This window comes from Monodelphis domestica, chromosome 6 (genome assembly GCF_027887165.1).
Source record: "Monodelphis domestica isolate mMonDom1 chromosome 6, mMonDom1.pri, whole genome shotgun sequence".
Taxonomy (NCBI): Eukaryota; Metazoa; Chordata; class Mammalia; order Didelphimorphia; family Didelphidae; genus Monodelphis; species Monodelphis domestica.
This window is the reverse complement of record NC_077232.1, coordinates 234,815,078-234,836,025: the sequence shown is the minus strand read 5'-3', so window position 1 is coordinate 234,836,025 and position 20,948 is coordinate 234,815,078. Positions and strand designations below refer to the sequence as shown.

Sequence of the window (20,948 nt, the reverse complement as noted above, 5' to 3'; positions counted from 1 at the left end):
GTGCTTTGAAAACCTTAAAGCACATATAAGTGTGAGTTGTTATTATGGAGAATTGAGAATTTCTTTTATGGAGAATGACAGGAGCAAATTATGTCTTTCAGTATTTAACAACACCAGACTTTGAGAAATGTCAAATTTCATGAAGCAAGTTGTAATATCTTTTAAGAACAGTGCTGCAGGTCATGGCAATTTAATTTCCAAGCATTTTGACATGAAGTTATAGTTACATGTTTCTCAAATATATTCCTAAAGTGTCTGAAAATGGCAAGGAGGGTAATTACTCATTAGTGAAATTAGTTAATTTACTTAATTATTAAGATCTGCTCTGTAGCATGTCTTAGAATTTGACACCCCATTGTATTTCAGATTCCCAAAGAACCAGGTGTTTCCTCGTGGTATTATTTGTAATCCTTTTACATTAGCATAAGGAAAAGTTGGTTAATATTGATTCATAAGCCAAAAAAGTATTTTTGCTGTGTTGTGGTAGTTACAAATATAATAAGCCTAAAGTTAACTTTAATATAAATATTTTTCTCTTTCACATTTTTTTAAACTATCTTTTGCAGTCACTCAAATCCTCTCTTCTCTTCTCTTCTCTTCTCTTCTCTTCTCTTCTCTTCTCTTCTCTTCTCTTCTCTTCTCTTCTCTTCTCTTCTCTTCTCTTCTCTTCTCTTCTCTTCTCTTCTCTTCTCTTCTCTTCTCTTCTCTTCTCTTCTCTTCTCTTCTCTTCTCTTCTCTTCTCTTCTCTTCTCTTCTCTTCTCTTCTCTTCTCTTCTCTTCTCTTCTCTTCTCTTCTCTTCTCTTCCTCTCTTCTCCCCTCCCATCCTAGAATCAGTACTGTGTATTAGTTCCACAACAGAAGAAGGGTAAAGGATAAAAAAAAAAAAGAAAATAGCAGGGTAAGTGACTTGCCAAGGATCACATAGCTAGGAATTATCTGGGGCAGAATTAAATCCAGGACCTCCCATCTCTAGGCTTAGCTCTCAATCCACCAAGACACCCAGCTGCCCCTGAAAGAGCTTCTTTTAATTAGCCATCTAAAAATGCAGAGACGTTTTTAATGTGTTTTTTAACAAATATAATTCTTTTATTTTGGCTAGGATTAAATCACAAGATTTCCTACTCATTGGTGAACTCTGCAGACGGTCAGTTTTCTATTGATGAATCATCTGGAATTATCCGATTGGAGAAGCCTTTGGACCGAGAGTTACAGGCCGTGTACAATCTGATTTTGAAGGCTGTTGATCAAGGTCTGCCAAGGAGGCTGACTGCTACGGGCACTGTTGTTGTATCTGTTCTGGATATAAATGACAATCCACCTGTGTTCGAATATCGTGAGTATGGAGCTACAGTGCCTGAGGATGTACTCGTTGGAACCGAGGTTCTGCAGGTGTACGCTGCCAGCCGGGACATTGAAGCCAATGCAGAGATCACTTATGCAATCATCAGTGGCAATGAACATGGGAAATTCAGTATTGATGCCACAACAGGTAACTTGACACTTGGCACAAATGGAAGCCTGTCATTATGCCAACAAATAGTTGGCTTCTTATAGGTTGGCCTCTTAAATTATGAGGCACCATTTATATATTATATAATAATATGTTACACATTACAATATTTCTAGAAATATTATTACTATAATACAGGTATATTTATATATGTATACACATGTGCAAGAAAATTCTAAAGGAAGAAGGCAATAAACCTTTTTTTAAGTATAAGTAGACTTGAAAAAAGAGGAAGAAGATTCTTTAAAAGTCTTTAATTGTATAAATCAAAGCAAAATATATATCTGGTATATTTGACTTACTTTAAAAAAAAACCTGTGAGAAAAATAATACTCGCTGGAGTTAGAGCATTATGTGGTTAAAACTTTGGCAAAATTGCTTTCATCAGGGCTAGAGGAGTAGAGCTTAATTGAAAAGTTTCCCTCCTTAGCTACCTGCTTGTCTCTAGAGAACTCATTCAATAGGTAAATCAGTCCTGCTGGTGAGTCATCAGTTTCATCCTCCATAATCTTAAGTTTCCATAGAAGCCAAGCCACTGTTTCTTCCAAGTGATATGGGCCTTTATCATTGAAAGCTTTCATCTAGCATTTGAATTACTCTGAATCATTTTCTGGAAGGCCTCCAGTCAGGTCAGAGGACAGGACTTCAACAGGCATTAAAATGGGACGTCTTGAGTTAACCCATCCTCTAGAAGTAGACATAATCCTCGGGACACTGTAAAAGTGTAAAGTAAAGTAAAAGGCCCTGGGAAAACTGAATTTCTTTATTCTAGCCATATGATGATGATTATTTTTTTTTAAGTTTAAGAGAATCAGGCAGGCAATCAGCAATACTGTATGCCTGGCACTGTGCTAAGCATTGGAAATCAAAGCCAAAAAAGCAAGATAACTTGCACTATCTGGAGAAATAGTACATGCGCTGAGAAGTAAATGCAAATGTGTACAGAATTAACAAACTGATTTCTCGGGTGGCACCAAGCAATTAGAGGATAAGGAAAGATTTCATGTGGGTGGTAGCCTTTGAGCTGAGTTTCAAGTTCAGGAGAAGCCTTGTTTCACATTGGATCAGAGGATTTAAAGCTATAAAAGGGACCTTAGAGATCATTTTGCCCAACTCTCTTATTTGACAAGTGAGGAAACTGAGTCCTAGAGAGAGTGCAAGCAGGAATTATTTGCCTGTTAAGCATTTTCTTTATACCTGGCACTGTGTGAAGAATACAAACTGAAAAGTGAGACAGCAGAGAGGTCAGCTAGCTGCAAGGCTCTATAGGAAAACCTCAGCATCCTAAGGATTTTCAGTAGGATGGACAGCAAGCCCCAAGAGTCTTGAGGCATGTATGGCAGCGATCAAGGAAGGTGTATAAGGAGGGCACATGATAAGATCTGGAGAGCGACTGTCTTTCCAGAAGGATGTAACTGATGATTGGACCTGTGTGTCAAGCTATGTGTCTGCTGCTCAGGATGATGGTGGTCCTGAGAGTCCAAATGGAAGCAAGGATTCTGGACTCCTTTCTGCAGGGATTGGAGAAGGAGAGCCAACGTTCAGCCAAGAATAGATCAAATAGAAAGGATCATTGAAAATAAGGTTGGGACAGAAGACACCTTGCAGCACTTAAAACCTAGTTGGAGTGTGAATGGCTTGGGGAAATGGGAGACAGAACCTCTCCTCTTCCCTGACCCTTTTCTTGAGGTGCAGGGGGGGAGTAGCATCTCTCCTGACAGTGGGCTTCTTCCTCTCCCTATGGGCCATATGTGGGTGATCTGGGTTGAGGGAGAAAGGAGGAAGGGTCACAGTTATCATTATCGTTTGTCAAAATTCTTCTCTTCAAGGACCAGTTTGGGTACCATGAAACCTTTCCCAGTTGCTTCAACCAAAAGGGATTGCTCCTGGAGTTTATATAAAGCTTTTTTTCTTCTCTTCTCTTCAACATGTATCACTTTCAACCTTGCATTTTAGTTATCTGTGTGGATGTCTTAATAATTTTGGAACTTCTCAACCCCTTGAAGACAGTCTATGTCAGTCTGACAGCAAATGCTTCTTTTCTTTCTTTTCTTTAAAATTAAAAAACTCTTACCTTCCACCTTAGAAGTGATAAAAGTATCCTTTCCTAGACAAAGAGTGGTAAGGCCTAGGCAGTTGGGGTTCAGTGACTTGCCCAGGGCTCACAGATAGCTGACACCAGATTGTGCTGAGGACTTTCTGTCTCCAGGCCTGGCAGCAAGTGTTTCTTAAGCCTTTGTGTGTGTGCCAAGCCCTGGGCTGAGAAACAAGGACTGATTTTATCCCCCAATCTTTAGCATAATCTTTGCAGATACTTGGCACTTAAACACCATTTTATCTGGCTCTGGTTTCTCCAGATTGATGATTTGCTTCAGCCAAATTATCTTTCTTGCTGTATCTCTACCATGACATCCCACCTTTCTATATCCATGCCCCAAATCTTCCCTGTCTTTGTTTCTATCCTTCGGAATTCCTTTTAGGGGTCCTCTTAAAGAAACCTCTCTAGATTCCTCCAATTATCAGTGTTCTCCATCTTTATTTTGTATCTATCCTTTATTTGCTTATGATATATGCTTATGATATCTCTGGGAATTTCATATTTGTACCCCAAGCATCTATCCCAATATCTGACATGCAGCAGGCTTTTCATAAATCTTTGTTGATTGATTAATCATTGCACTGAGTTGTAGAGTTAGATATAAGAAGAGAGTCTGGCAAATAATTGAAGTGGAATGAAGTAGGGGGCTCAGTGGATTGAGAGCCAGGTCCAAAGACATCATCCTCATTTTACAGATAGGAAAGTTGAGCCTCAAAGATATTTAAACTAAGGGCTCCTGACTTTTGGGTGACTCATTAGGTAAAATCTGGGTCAGAAGTGAGTTAAGTCCCATCTTCCTGAGTTCAAATGTGACTTCAGACACTTCTTAGCTGTGTGACCTTGGGCAAGTCACTTAACCCCCATTGCCTAGCCCTTACCACTCTTTTGTCTTAGAACCAATACACAGTATTGATTCCAAGACAGAAGGTAAGGATTTAAAACTAAATAAATAAAAAATGGAGTGAAGTAAAATTTATCATGAATGATGGAGAAAAGTAGGCAGATAAGAGAAGAGGAATGTTCCTATTTTCAAAATATATTTGGAAATGAAAAATTATGTGTATGTTGTAAAGACACTAGTTTCTTTAGAGAAGATATAAATGAATATTTTTAATTTATTTAGCAACTGTTGAAAAAGTCACAAACTGAGAGGAAATTATCTTAGTGGAACAATGTTGTCCCTTTAATGACTTAAAATATTTTTATTTAATTTCCTTTACAGGAGCCATATTTATTATTGACCACTTGGATTATGAAAGCTCTCATGACTATTACCTGACAGTCGAAGCCACCGATGGAGGCACACCTTCCCTGAGTGATGTTGCGACAGTGAATGTCAATGTCACAGATATTAATGATAACACCCCAGTGTTCAGTCAGGACATGTACACCGCAGTGATCAGTGAAGATGCCATCCTGGAGCAATCCATTGTCACTGTAGGCATCCTGCTTTGATTCCTCTCTTCCTTCCATGATTTCCTTTGTGTTTTTCCCTTTTTTATGTAATTATCTTGCTTTACAAACTATATGAAGATGTTAAAATATTATCAGTATAGTAACTATAGTAATTGTTTAATATAGGTTTAATATGTTAAATATTATATTAACTAAATTAATTAATATATAATCATTATATTTAATTATAACCATGTATACAATCAACAAGTAGGGGACTCTGTAGTGCCTAGAGTGCTGAGCCTAGAGTCTTGAAGACTCACCTTCAGGAGTTCAAATCTGGCCTCAGACACTAGCTGTGTGACCCTCTACAAATCACTTTCGCCCTCTTTGCCTCAGTTTCCTCATGTTTAAAATGAACTAGAGAAGGAAATAGCAAACCACTCCAGTATCTCTGCCAAGAGGACCCCAAACGGGGTCACAAAGAGCCTGACACAACTGAAATGACTGAACCACAACATATTTACAAATGGGTCTTTGTGTGATGAAATGGAGAGAGAGCCAGTCTTCTTGGACACAGGAGACCCCACCCAGGTTTGAGTCTCACCTCAGACTCTAAACATGTCTCTGAGATTTAATTTGGAGAGAAGGTGGTGACCTCCATTGGTAGTTTCCTGATCAGGGGTTCCCTCTAAAAATAAAATCATGTCTTCTTTTGTATATGTAACAAATGGATATTTGATTCCCCAATGGAATACTGACTGTAATCTTTGAATTTTTTTAAAAATGGCTTTGAGAATATTGTTTTTAGACCTTCTCTTAGGATGAGTGTGTTTGATAGCAGTTGGTCCATCTCAAGAGTAATTCTAAACAGGGTTATGTCGTTCTCTAGGTTATGGCAGATGATGCTGATGGACCTTCAAACAGTCACATTCACTACTCAATTATAGATGGCAACCAAGGGAACCCATTTACTATTGATCCTGTAAGAGGAGAAATAAAAGTGACTCAACTTTTAGACCGGGAGACAGTAAGAGAAACGTTCTTCTTCTTTGTTTATTTTTGTTGTTGTGTAAATTGTGTCAATGGGTAAAAATCAATAAATAAATAGACTTGTTGGGTACCAGTTTTGTGAAAGGAACTATGTTCAAAGCTGGGAAAAGCACCAAGAATTTTCTGTTTTCAGGAGTCTTAGAATCTAGTCAGGGATATAAGTTATCAGTATACCAGAAGAAAAATGGTAGTTCTAAAAATTAAATAAGAGGGTACACACACAAGAAATGGCACAAAATAGTCCAGTTTCTTATCAAATAGTTTGCATAGGTAAAAAGTACTACAAAGTACAAAGTACAAAAAGTACCCTGTACTACAAGGTACAAGGAAGAGGAGATTACTCTCAGATGGAGTGCTCAAGGAAGGCTTCTTAGAGGAAAAATGTATTTGAGCTAAGGTTTAAAGGATAATTTGGATTTAGAAAAAGTATAAATGGAAGAGAATATTCTAGAGGTGCAAAATTTTGTTAGGTTTCATTTGTAACATCAGGGATGGTTTCCAGAAGCATACCTGTCTATCAAAAGAAAAGTGACAACTCCAGGTCAGGAATAAGGTATATGTTTTCAGACATGGCCAAATGATTTTTTGCTTAACTGTTTGAGAAAAGGTTTTATTTCTGGGGAGAGTAAAAGAGGAATCACTGCAAAATGACAGTGGTGATTGAAAACATTGATAAAATGTTTTAAAATTATGTTCAAGAGCTGAGATAACAATCTATGCATCATATGGCCTCAGAATGATGGACTGGAGTGAGATTGTATCACCACAAGGCTGGAGGCCATCATTCATTTCAAGGAGAAATAAGTCATCCAAAGAAGAATCTATTGCTACATCTTTCTCTCTTTTTGGACACTGGGGGAGATAGGTCTTCTCTCTTGATTCTTTTCCCAGCCAGTCTTGGGAGCAATGGTTACAAGGTGGTAATAGAGACAAAGCCTAAAACTTCTGGGGTAAGGCAGAAGGAGAATTTCTGGGGGAAGTTTAGGAAATACTCATTCCTGTTCAGCTGGTGTCTTATCTAGGGCCAATTGACTTAGAATAAAAGTGAGTTCAAGAGAAGGAGAGTGGACATTGATATAACAAGATTTACTGTCTATTAAATTATTCCATCTTATTGTTTTATTTAATGCACTGTGTGTCAGATAATGTTTTCTACTCCTAAAAATTCAAATACAAGATATTTTGGCTACATTGGGAGTTAATATAGTAAATATGATAAAAAATAAACTATTTTATATTATTTATATAGTTATAATATTTTAAAATATATATAAAATATATATATAACATATAAAATAAATAAGGTAATATATAATGATAATAATTATAGGCTTATCTGAGAGAATTCCACTAATGTGTATAATATCTCAGTGAGAAAATGAGTACTTTGTTCTGTGAATTTTAAAAGTCTCCATCTTGGTCTAGCACCCAAAAATTGTGCACACCCACACTACACGGGCATGCGCTAGTCAATGACAAATCAGAAATAACTAACAGCCCAGGTAGGCAGTTAGTTATTTGTCATTGATTTGTCATTGACTAGCGCATGCCCGTGTAGTGTGGGTGTGCACAATTTTGGGGTGCTAGACCAAGATGGAGACTTTTAAAATTCACAGTTCCAAATAACTGATAGATGAAATAGCACTTCCCAAACTTCAGAGATTGATTAAATTATCCATGTACAAGAAAATATCATATTCTTCTGCTTTTCCATCTTTTCCATAGACTTGGGAGTTAGAGATTATAGATTCTTCTTGCTTAAGAACTATTTTTGTCTTTGTTTTCTCAAAGATTTCAGGATACACCCTCACAGTTCAAGCAGCAGATAATGGTAGCCCTCCCAGATTCAACACCACCACTGTGAACATCGATGTTTCGGATGTCAATGACAATGCTCCTGTTTTCTCCAAGGGCAACTATAGCATCATCATCCAGGTAATCTTATCAAGAGTCATAATACAGAATCTGAATGAAAGGAAAAAACCATTTTATATTTATGCACTAAACATCTTTCTATTTACTTGTCTTCTTCAACAAAATGTAAACCCCTTTTGAACAGTATGGTTTTATTCTTTGTGCTTATATTATCCCCAGCACCTAGCACAGTGCCTGGTACATGGTCGGTGCTTCAAAGTACTTATCGTGGTTTTAATATTAATGATAGCATTTAATAAATACTGACCAATTAGTAGATTGAGATCTGTGGGAGAGTGTCATTAGAGTTCCAGCTGGGGCACACATATCCCCTCCCCAAATGGCCATAGAATTATAGACTTGTTCAGAAATTTATAAATCACCGATCCTGGCTTCAAAGCCCAAGGCAGGAGGTGGAGGGTGAGGGGCTATGGGGCAAGGGGGGTCTCTTCCTAGGGGCCCTCTTGTATTTAAGCAGGTTCCCTTGATGCCCTCCTCCTTAGCCATCCTTGGCCCATCTACCCAGCTTTCTTTCTTTCTCTGCCCCAGTGAATGACAGAATAAATTCTCACAGCTACTTTGTTCTTCTTGTCTTGAAGCAAGAATAGAAGCATCTGTTTGTACTGTTTTTAAAGACTTTGAAGGACATTCTAACCCAACAAGCCATTACTGAACACCCACTGTGTATAAGCATTATTTCAAATTATGCTCTTCTCTCTGGCAATAAATCCTTTATTTTGGGGACTATTTTTGAAAAGTTATTCAAAATAAGAAAAAAATGGATTTTCTTTATGGACCGAAGAATTTGAATAGCAATATTATTCTGATTTTCACTTGGAATCATTCTGTCAAGCATTTATTAAGTGCTGACTATGTGCCAGATACTGTGCTAAGGTTTAAGAATACAGAGAAAGGCAAAGACAATCTTTGCCTACAAGGAACAGATATTCTCATGTAAATAACTAGGCATAAACAGGACATATGCCAAGCAGGGGGCATCAGCAACAGGCTAAGGAGTGGGGTCAGCCATCTGTAAAAAGGTGACATTAAACTGCATTTAAAAAAGAAACCCAGAAATATTAAGAAACAGATAAGATAACATGACTTGTGCCCTCAGTTAACATAAATTTATTTGGAAGTAATTACATATATTTGATTTTTTTTTAATTTGTGTAGGAAAACAAGCCTGTGGGTGTCAGCGTCTTGCAGCTGATGGTGACAGACAAGGATTCTTCCCATAATGGTCCCCCCTTTTCCTTTTCTATCATGAGTGGAAATGAAGAGAAAGCATTTGAGGTTAACCAGGATGGAGTTCTTATAACTTCAACGGCAATAAAGAGAAAAGTAAAGGATCATTACTTCCTTCATGTCAAGGTATTGCTTTTAACTGCCTTCAGGGTTGGTTTTTGATGACATATGTGTTGTTCTTTTAAGAGTTTGACTGTGTTCCTTCCTATTATCCCCACCTACCCCCTATCTTTCCCCGTTCCTCCACTTTTTGTTAGTTGGTGGTCTCCTTGCACTTCAGCATGAACCATGAACATTACCTTTACCAAGATGGCGACTAGAGTTCTTAGGCCACTTGTATTTCTATTTTCTCCTTTTCATTTTCACATTACTTTTCACATTACTTTTACAAAGAATTACCTTTTGCAAGTGGTGTTTTTCTAGCCTCATTTTCACAGTCCAATTTCTATCTGAAGAGAGCTACCTTATAAAATCACATTAGAATAATTACTGTAAAAGAATGTTGATTTTTCTTAGACTAAAATGAAGCCCAAGAAAGCTTGCTTTTGATTTTGTTTTAGAATAATAAAAGCTGGCATTTGTATAGTACTTTAAGGTTTATGTATGTTACAACATTTTGTATAGATTATCTCATTTGATCCAAACAACAATTCTGTAAGTAGGTTCTATTAGTATTCCCATTTTACAGAGGAGAAAATTTAGGCTGAAAGATGAAGAAGCGACTTATTCAAAGTCACGTAGCTAGTAAATGTGCAAGGCATGATTTGGGCCTAGGTCTTACTGATTCACAAGTTCAGTTCTTTGTCCACTATACTACTCGACTACCTAGGATCTTTTCGGTTATGGCAGAGTCTGTGCTCTTTTTTGTCATCCATTTGATACCTATAGTCTAAGATAATTGGTTTTCTTTCTAAACGTATTTTACTTTATTTTTCAAAAACATTTTTTTTTGAGAAGGGGTCCATAGGTTTCAGAATATGACCTAACAGGTAGGAGCTAGGAGCCTCTTAGACTTGGGAATTTTCTCTTAAAAGACTTAACAAAAGGCAAAATGATAACTTTTCTTTCTTTTTTTTTTATATAGGTGGCAGACAATGGAAAACCTCAGTTGTCTTCTTTGGCTTATATCGACATTAGGGTTATTGAGGAGAGCATCTATCCCCCTGCCATTTTGCCCCTGGAAATTTTCATTACCACCTTTGGGGAAGAATATTCAGGTGGTGTCATTGGGAAGATCCATGCAACAGACCAAGATGTCTACGACACCTTAACATACAGTCTTGATCCCAAAATGGATAGCCTCTTCTCTGTCTCCAGCACGGGTGGTAAACTGATAGCCCACAAAAAGCTAGATATGGGACAGTACCTCCTTAATGTCTCGGTGACTGATGGAAAATTTACCACTGTGGCTGACATCATGGTCCACATCAGGCAGATCACCCAAGAAATGCTCAACCACACCATTGCCATCCGCTTTGCCAACCTCACCCCTGAAGAGTTTGTTGGGGACTACTGGCGTAACTTCCAGAGGGCTTTGCGAAATATCCTGGGTGTGCGGAGAAATGACATACAGGTGGTGAGTTTGCAATCCTCGGAACCTCAGTCAAACCTGGATGTTCTACTGCTTGTTGAGAAATCTGGCAGCGCCCATGCCTCAACCAAAGTTCTCCTGCACAAGATAAACTCCTCCGTGGCTGACATCGAAGAAATCATTGGTGTGAGGATCTTGGAAGTGTTCCACAAGCTATGTGCAGGTCTGGACTGCCCGTTAAAATTCTGTGATGAAAAGGTGACTGTGGATGATAGCGTCATGTCAACTCATAGCACTGCCAGGCTGAGCTTCGTCACTCCTCGTCACCACCGAGCAGCTGTGTGTCTCTGTAGAGGTAAGAGAGTGTCTCTCAGAATCGGTATCACTATTGTATTTCTGGGTGGAAGGTGGGAGAAGGAAATGAAAGAATTACCACCAAGTAGCCATGTGTCTCTGTAGAGGTAAGAGTGTCTCTCAGAATCCATATCACTATTGTATTTCTGGGTGGAAGGTGGGAGAAGGAAATGAAAGAATTACCACCAAGTAGCCATGTGTCTCTGTAGAGGTAAGAGTGTCTCTCAGAATCCATATCACTATTGTATTTCTGGGTGGAAGGTGGGAGAAGGAAATGAAAGAATTACCACCAAGTAGCCATGTGTCTCTGTAGAGGTAAGAGTGTCTCTCAGAATCTGTATCACTATTGTATTTCTGGGTGGAAGGTGGGAGAAGGGAATGACAGAGTTGCCACCGAGTAGCCATGTGTCTCTGTAGAGGTAAGAGTGTCTCTCAGAATCCATATCACTATTGTATTTCTGGGTGGAAGGTGGGAGAAGGGAATGACCGAGTTGCCACGGAGCAGCTGTGTGTCTCTGTCGAGAGAAGAGAGTGTCTCTTAGAATCCATATCACTATTGTATTTCTGGGTGGAAGGTGGGAGAAGGGAATGACAGAGTTGCCACCGAGTAGCCATGTGTCTCTGTAGAGGTAAGAGAGTGTCTCTCAGAATCTGTATCACTATTGTATTTCTGGGTGGAAGGTGGGAGAAGGGAATGACAGAGTTGCCACTGAGTAGCCATGTGTCTCTGTAGAGGTAAGAGAGTGTCTCAGAATCCATATCACTATTGTATTTCTGGGTGGAAGGTGGGAGAAGGGAATGACAGAGTTGCCACCGAGTAGCCATGTGTCTCTGTAGAGGTAAGAGTGTCTCTCAGAATCCATATCACTATTGTATTTCTGGGTGGAAGGTGGGAGAAGGGAATGACAGAGTTGCCACCGAGTAGCCATGTGTCTCTGTAGAGGTAAGAGTGTCTCTCAGAATCCATATCACTATTGTATTTCTGGGTGGAAGGTGGGAGAAGGGAATGACAGAGTTGCCACCAAGTAGCCATGTGTCTCTGTCGAGGTAAGAGTGTCTCTCAGAATCCTTATCACTATTGTATTTCTGGGTGGAAGGTGGGAGAAGGAAATGAAAGAATTACCACCAAGTAGCCATGTGTCTCTGTAGAGGTAAGAGTGTCTCTCAGAATCCATATCACTATTGTATTTCTGGGTGGAAGGTGGGAGAAGGAAATGAAAGAATTACCACCAAGTAGCCATGTGTCTCTGTAGAGGTAAGAGTGTCTCTCAGAATCCATATCACTATTGTATTTCTGGGTGGAAGATGGGAGAAGGAAATGAAAGAATTACCACCAAGTAGCCATGTGTCTCTGTAGAGGTAAGAGTGTCTCTCAGAATCTGTATCACTATTGTATTTCTGGGTGGAAGGTGGGAGAAGGGAATGACAGAGTTGCCACCGAGTAGCCATGTGTCTCTGTAGAGGTAAGAGTGTCTCTCAGAATCCATATCACTATTGTATTTCTGGGTGGAAGGTGGGAGAAGGGAATGACCGAGTTGCCACGGAGCAGCTGTGTGTCTCTGTCGAGAGAAGAGAGTGTCTCTTAGAATCCATATCACTATTGTATTTCTGGGTGGAAGGTGGGAGAAGGGAATGACAGAGTTGCCACCGAGTAGCCATGTGTCTCTGTAGAGGTAAGAGAGTGTCTCTCAGAATCTGTATCACTATTGTATTTCTGGGTGGAAGGTGGGAGAAGGGAATGACAGAGTTGCCACAGAGCAGCTGTGTGTCTCTGTCGAGAGAAGAGAGTGTCTCTCAGAATCCATATCACTATTGTATTTCTGGGTGGAAGGTGGGAGAAGGGAATGACAGAGTTGCCACCGAGTAGCCATGTGTCTGTAGAGGTAAGAGTGTCTCTTAGAATCCATATCACTATTGTATTTCTGGGTGGAAGGTGGGAGAAGGGAATGACAGAGTTGCCACTGAGCAGCCATGTGTCTCTGTAGAGGTAAGAGTGTCTCTCAGAATCCATATCACTATTGTATTTCTGGGTGGAAGGTGGGAGAAGGGAATGACAGAGTTGCCACGGAGCAGCCATGTGTCTCTGTAGAGGTAAGAGAGTGTCTCTTAGAATCCATATCACTATTGTATTTCTGGGTGGAAGGTGGGAGAAGGGAATGACAGAGTTGCCACCGAGTAGCCATGTGTCTGTAGAGGTAAGAGTGTCTCTTAGAATCCATATCACTATTGTATTTCTGGGTGGAAGGTGGGAGAAGGGAATGAAAGACTACTTCCACAGAAATTACTGTAACTAAAAGATTCCTTTCTTCTTCTTCCTTGCCCCAGAGGGGAGATGCCCCCTAGTTGATCATGGATGTGAAAGCAATCCGTGTCCTGAAGGTACTGAATGTATTGCTGATCCAAAAGAGGAAAAATATTCATGTGTGTGCCCAGGTGGCAAATTTGGCCAGTGCCCAGGTGAGATTTCATGTCTTCTATTTCAAAGCCCAGACTTCCTCTTAAACATTTTTTCCCCTCTTGGTTCTCATCTTTTGTTTCTTTGTGATTCACAGTTGGTTCATCAGTAACATTTAGTGGAAACAGTTTTGTCAAATACCGTCTAATGGAAAATGAAAACAAATTAGAAATGAAACTCACCATGAGGCTCAGAACCTATTCTACTCATGCAGTTGTCATGTATGCCCGAGGAACAGACTACAGTATTTTAGAGGTACTTGTATAACTCTTGCCCTAACTTTGGGGTGCTGCATGTATGTCTTTGTATAACACTTGAGAGTCCAAACACGTCTGGTCATTTTTTTTTCTCTTAACAATAGCAGCTACGCTACAGTAATAGTAATAGTTTGATCTCCCCTGATATATAGTTTGCAACTTCATTTCTTCTTGCCAGCCCTCTAAGGTATGCAAGAATTACTTTTTGCATTTAATAGAGAAAGAAGCCAAGACCTGGAGAAGTTAATTAACTTGCCTGTGGCCAGCTAGAACTCAGGCCTTCTGACACTATAGCCAATTAAACCTTAAACATCTCCTGCATAAAATGAAGCATTATCATTATTTGAGCAGTGTGAAGTCTTAAATTTAAGGAGTTTATTCGAGCATACACAAAACATAGAATGACTCTTGCTTTCTTTGCAGTTGGAGATGGTGCGATGTAATTAAGTAAGACTGTATTTTGTCATTCTCTAAAGTGTAAATATTGTTAGATACTGTTAATATTCAAACCCCTGTTCTTATTACATCTTAAGCAGAGCATTGTAGCTTATGTCTGTAGTAACCCCTGCTGCTGGGGAGGCTGAGGATGATGCATTCTTTGAGTTCTTGAGCTACATTGGAGCTAAAGCCAATTGGGTATCCTCAAGGAGTCTGGCACTAATATGGTGTCACCCTTTGGGGATAAATGGCCACCAAGCTGCTAAGGAAGGGAGAGTGAACCCCTGTTGTAAAAAATGGAGCATATTTAAAGCTTCTGTATTAATTGGTATGAGGATTGGGGCTGTGAGAACTTCCTGAACTTCCCAACTGGCTGAGATCAGGATACCCACTCTAGATGGCTAAAAAAATGAAATCTTAAAAAGAATTGAGGCTGTATCCTTTATAACTGGACTTAAAGCCCAGGGATTCAAACCATTTATCTTAAAGATCTACAGTAATGTCTCTTCTCTTAAAATGTCAATGACCGGTGCTTTTAACATTAGACTGACATAAAAGTTACCTGAAATGTGTACTTTAATTGCAAAGATGTACAGTTATTGGTTACGCTGAAAACTTTTCCCAGATGAGTAATTTCTTTCTGGTATTTAGAATCCTAAATTCCTTCATTCATCTATTAAATAAGCTTTTATTAAATGCCTGCTAGGTGGTAGGTCCAGGCATCTTATGTACTTTATCCATGGCATGTCATTAAAAAATATTCTCTTTCCCCCCCTCCCCAGCCCCCCCCCAAGTCTCTCACCCAAATATAAATATCTGAATATTTCCAGTAGAGCCTTGATTGGGGGGAAAGAGAAGACAAGAGCTGAAAATTGCAAAAGAATAATACGAATGTTAATAGTATACTTTCATCACAGATTCACAATGGGAGACTTCAGTACAAATTTGACTGTGGAAGTGGGCCTGGAATTGTCTCTGTACAGAGCATTCAAATAAATGATGGGCAGTGGCACTCCGTGTCCCTTGAAGTGAATGGGAACTATGCCCGGCTCGTTCTAGACAGGGTCCACACAGCATCAGGAACGGCTCCAGGCACCCTGAAGACGCTGAACCTGGATAACCACGTGTTTTTTGGAGGCCACATTCGTCAGCAAGACACGAGACCCGGTAGAAGCCACCAAGTCAACAATGGTTTCAGAGGCTGCATGGATTCGATTTATTTGAATGGTCAAGAATTGCCTTTAACCAGCAAACCAAGAAGTTACGCCCACGTTGAGGAATATGTTGACGTGTCCCCTGGATGTTTGTTGATGGCCATTGAAGACTGCTCTAGTAGTCCCTGTCAGAATGGAGGCATTTGTAACCCCTCACCTAGTGGAGGTAGGTTTTAGGGTTCTTTTTTTGGTTAAAATTTTACACACGGCACACAAATGCACCCTTGAGGACTAGCCCTTGTGTCTTGCTATTTTTTATTTTTCAGAGGGCTTGCTATATTTAGCCAAATAAGATCAAGTCAGATATTGCCCTTCAGTATAAGAATTCAGATTTTATGGATCTTAGAATTCTTCCTGGCAACTGGGCTTAAGAAACAGATGCTGGACTAACCGCTGAGCATCTGTTGCTAAGTCTCAGCCACATGCCGGGGGAAGGCAGAGGGAACACACTTCAACACCTGCCTTCCAGTGTTGGAGACACCAAAGGCATCATTGATCCAGAAATTCACCCCAAACTCCAAAGCCCTGTGGCCAGGGAAAAGTTGGAAGTGAGCCCACAAATTGATACCTGACTCCGGCTTTTCCTTTGGAACATTGGCATTATCAGCCAACAAGGGCTGCTGGAGCCCCTCCGACAACATGGGAACTTCTGACTCTGTAGCAGTTGCTAAATCCCTTTTGTCACTGCTGGGGTGCTCCCTGGCCCAATTCAAGGAGCAGAGAATGGGAGGAATGGGTCATTTGGCATCTTAGGCAACATCTCATTGGCCAGTAGCCAGAAACCCAAAATAGACTTTGAAAGGACCTTCCACCCTGCTCTGAAAAACTAAAATTCTCCATTATACTAATAAGAAAGTCATGTTAATGAATTCAAATTCCATGGCATCAACTATTAGACAACCACATTAAGGATAAAGTAGAGCTTATTTATAGTGAATAGAGAAAATTATTTGTTCTCTGTTGAAAAAATAAGTTAAAAAAAACCATTATTGCTTTCTTAGATATTTTCATTAAAAAATGAAATGTATTCAGTTCAACAAATAATTTAAGAGTTGGAAAGTCATACTGGACCCTTTATAGCTTTCCTAAGAAGTTGTCACCCACTTTCTTAAAAGAAATCTAGTATTAATGAACTCACAACCTTTCAGTGAATCTGAAATCAGGAAAAACCTGAGCTCAAATGTAGCCAAAGGCTAGACTCTGGGCTATTTGCCTTGATCTTCCGAACTGTAAAATGAGGATAATAGCACCCATCTCCTTCATTGTTGTGAGAATCAAATGAGAGGAAATTTGTAAAGCATTTAGCAGTCTTGAATGTTGTAGGCACTCTATAAAAGCTTATTCTCCCACCTCCCCATGGCAACCTGTTCTCATTTGTATGGTTTTAATCATAATGACGTTTTCCCTTATATTCCAACAGAAATTCTGCCTCTTTGCACCTTAAGCTCTTGCTCCAAAGTGTTCCTTCTGGGGCCAAGGTGATTCCATCTTCCATAGGACAGCTAGCTCTTCCCATGTTTGAAATCAGATATCATGTTATTTCATGACCAGTCTCTGTTCATTCCATTGATCTTCATAGGATGCATTTTTTAATCTATTCTCCATAGCTTAGATGTGCTCCAGTTTGTCAATATTCTTTCTGCTTTGGAGTAGCAAGCATTGAATAGAACACTCCAGATTTGACCCAACTAGGGACATCCCAGCAATGATATCATCTCTCTTCCCTTCTTTTGGACTTTATTTCTTTATCCATATTGCCTCAGATTGCAATGAGTTTTTGCCTGGATCACAAAATTGATTTATATCAAACTTTCAGCCCACTAAAATTATTAGTTGTTTTTTTTTTAACATAACCTATTGATCCAAGAACTTCCAGTAATTTGTTCAATTGTTGGGGTTTTTTTTAACTTAGATCTAGTACTTTATATTTTTTCTTATTATATCCCAATTCATTAAGAGTCTACTTATAATTATAACTTGTAAAGATCCTTTGGCTCCAGACTCTGCTCAACATATTTCCTTTTCCTGCTAATAAATCTCTTCAGTATGCCATTTATTTGTACATTTATCAAAGTCATTCAAGAAAATGTCCAACAGCAAAGGGCTAATGACATGGAAAGGGACCTGCCTCCATGTTGACATTATTCTAGTAATAACTACTCTTTGGGTCCTATCATTTAACCAGTTTTGAATCCACTGATTTATTATTTCCTAACCCATATCTATCCATCTTATCCCCAAGCACTGCTTCAGAGACTTTGAGAAATACTTTTCTAAAATACAGGTATACTCTGTCAACCAGCATTTTAGTGATCAAAAAATTTAGTAATAGGGTAAAAAGGAAACAGTTAGTCTGACCTGACTTGTTCTAGATGATCACTGTGATCATTGTTTCTTTTTCTAATGTTCACTGACCATCTCTTTGAAGACATCCATTTCTAATCTTGTGGTCCATCTTCCTTTCTCCATAATGATTTAAGAAGCATAGAAAGCATATTAGTATTCTTTTAATGCCCTAGGAGATCCTTTTTCCAGGCCAACTTAACTTGAATTTATTCAAGGCAATTAATTAATAATAATAACAACAATGGATAGCATCAACATAATTTAAGGTTTGTAAAGCACTTTACAAATATTTCATTTTGTCCTCACAACAGTTCTGTAAAGTAGATGCAATTGTTATCTCCATTTTATAGATGAAGCTGAGGCAAACAGGTTAATTGTCTTTACCAGGGTTGCACAACTAATAATTATTAAAATAATTTAAATTAACTTAAATTAGTCATTTAAATAATGCATAATATTACATATGGAAATATATATCTATTGTTTGGGACATAATGTATAATATATAAAACATAAAAATAATTAACAATTTAAATTAAAATAATAATTTCTGAGACCAGAAAATACCAACAAATTATAAATTATGGCATAATTAATTTATCTTTTCTTTTTTTGGGGACCATGTTATAGGTTATTATTGCAAATGCAGTGCCTTGTACATGGGTACACATTGTGACATCAGTGTGAATCCGTGTGCCTCCAATCCTTGCCTCTATGGTGGGACTTGTATTAGAGACAATGGCGACTTTGTCTGCCAGTGCAGGGGCCTGTACACTGGACAGAGGTATGTTTGCTGCTTTTCCCCAGTAGTTTTAAACCTCTAGCGCTCACTACTATTTTCTGTCACCAACTATTGAAGTCTTAAATTTTCTCCTTTTTAAATTTTTTTGCTTGTTTCTATTTTCATTTTGTCATTCTGATTTGTTTTTACTTTTTGATTTTGATCTCCAAACAAATAGTATTATTTATTGATGTCACTTTTTTATTTCTCAGGTGTCAGCTGAGTCCCTATTGTAAAGATGAACCATGTAAAAATGGTGGGACCTGCTTTGACAGCTTGGATGGTGCTATTTGTCAATGTGAAGCTGGTTTTCATGGAGAAAGGTGAATCGAATTAGTTTCATTTTACATCTGTGTCTTTATAGAATATCCTCCAGATTAAAGTAAAATCTAGCTGACTTGGGCCATAGAATTTAAGTGTATTATAATAATAACCTAGTCAATAATTATAATAGGATTTACTTTTGTACTAAAGAAAAAATCATTTTGGCTAAGCAAATTGCGAGTTTGCACAATAATTGAACAAACTTGTTGAGGACAGACCCTTTTCCACACATAGAATTGACGGGTTTTTGACAGTCAATACAAATATTTTCAATGAATGGGTCATCCAAGCCAATCTAAAAACCTGTTTCCTCTGTTGATTTTCCATTGGCTTCGACCTATGAATTCATTAATTTAATAAGATGCTCCCAGATAGGATGCTCACTGCAACTTACATAACATTACATAATGTGAAACTCTGAAATGTCATAGATGCTTTCTTTTGTCTACAAAGGAGAAAAGAGATTTCCTTTCATGAATAAGATCTCTCCCGCACCAGATGCTCCTCTTTATGGATGGCACTGTATTGGCTTAAATCAATTCAATAATATAATAAACATTTACTAAGCACTTGCTGTGTGCTAGACCTTGTGGGTACAAAGACCAAAATAAAACTGATCCCTTCAAAAATTAAGTAGCATTTTAAGCAATGATTCATACCAGAGATAAATAAATCCCAAGCGAGGGCCTTGGTGTTGTCAAATAAAGGACCTGAAAGTCAAATAATAGGGAATGATCACTTGGAGAAGTTTTCCTGGAGGTGGGGAGACTAAAGTGAGCCTGAAGGATAGCTTATGTTTGTTTAAGAAATAAAGTAGGCATGAGCACAGTTACAGAACTGGGAAGACGCATGATATGTTCACAAAGCAATCAGTTTGGCAAGAGAAGAGGGTTCACGGATGTGATCCCTGAGGATGAAGGACCTTGAATGCTACAGTAAAGAAAGTTGGGACTCTCTTCTAAGAGGTAACGAGAAATCATTGAACGTTTTGGAAAAGGGCTTTGATATTCTTGGATTCAAAGCATTACATTAAGCAGCTCCTTTGATCACTTTAAAAAAGATAAAAGTCACTTCTAAGAAGGGAGAAAAAAAAGTTCTCCACAATCTTTCTAATTACCATATTTAGCAAAAAGGACTGAGTTTTGGGTTGATTGAAGCATTCAGTGCATTCCTGAAGCTTTTAGAGCGAGCAAGAAAACATAATTGAGAGTGACTCTTTTAATGTTTAGATGATTTTATCCTCTGTTACCTTGTGTTTTTTTTTCAAGATAACTTACTCTTATTGCCAAAGCACTTGAAGAGCTATTTTAATCCAAACATTGGAAGTGTTCCAGATAAAAACATCAGCATGTACAGTTTGAATCTGTGAACATTTATTTGGTTGGCAAACCAAGAAAGTTTATTTGAGCCTTTGAGTTTCACTTGATGCAGTGAATCCCTTGAATATGAGAAATATGATCTATATAAAAACATTTTTTAAATGGTCTGAAGGAGTTAGAACTAGGAGGACCATAAATATCTGCCAGTCTGGCCCTTCCTTCCTACCTTCCCATTTTATAGAAAATTGAAACCCACTTGTCAAAGTTCAGACAGTTAAGTAGCAAATCCAGGATTTGAACCCAGTTTCTCTGACACCAAATTCGATTCTCTCTCATTTCACCATTAAGTTTTACAAATTATTTTCAACACTAGTGATTTCTACACACACACACGTGATATTTAAAACAAAATTTAAAAAAAGTTATCTCCCCTTTCAATAGAACCCATTTAGGCTTCACTCTCAGGTCTTTCCTTTACCTTGCTTTTCTGGATTTACCCTCATTTCAATTGAAAGGGTAAGTACATCCTATATTTTACACAGTTGTACCTATTTTAGTGAATTGAGAACCAGCTTCAGAGCTTAGGAAACCTGGGTTCAAGATACACCTCTTGAAGATAAAAAGGCTTTTTAAGTCACATAACCTTTCATTGCCCCCAGGAAACTCTGACAGTAAATTCAAGAGGAATTGTGGCTTTGCCTTGGTAGAGA

General features: G+C 38.5%; 1 protein-coding gene across 4 annotated transcripts in view; it reads left to right on the top strand.

Moving 5' to 3' along the window:
* The window catches only part of FAT1 (FAT atypical cadherin 1), a 165,205-nt gene that overhangs the window by 130,666 nt on the left and 13,591 nt on the right, over positions 1-20,948 (top strand). For all 4 annotated transcript variants that reach the window (XM_056802981.1, XM_056802979.1, XM_056802978.1 and 1 more), the window contains exons 15-25: positions 1,101-1,490; positions 4,832-5,046; positions 5,897-6,034; positions 7,849-7,992; positions 9,148-9,345; positions 10,304-11,105; positions 13,430-13,561; positions 13,657-13,814; positions 15,172-15,634; positions 18,445-18,598; positions 18,808-18,918. In XM_056802981.1, coding sequence (XP_056658959.1) covers positions 1,101-1,490; positions 4,832-5,046; positions 5,897-6,034; positions 7,849-7,992; positions 9,148-9,345; positions 10,304-11,105; positions 13,430-13,561; positions 13,657-13,814; positions 15,172-15,634; positions 18,445-18,598; positions 18,808-18,918 — 2,905 coding nt within the window. The remainder of the gene's footprint in view (positions 1-1,100; positions 1,491-4,831; positions 5,047-5,896; positions 6,035-7,848; positions 7,993-9,147; positions 9,346-10,303; positions 11,106-13,429; positions 13,562-13,656; positions 13,815-15,171; positions 15,635-18,444; positions 18,599-18,807; positions 18,919-20,948) is intronic.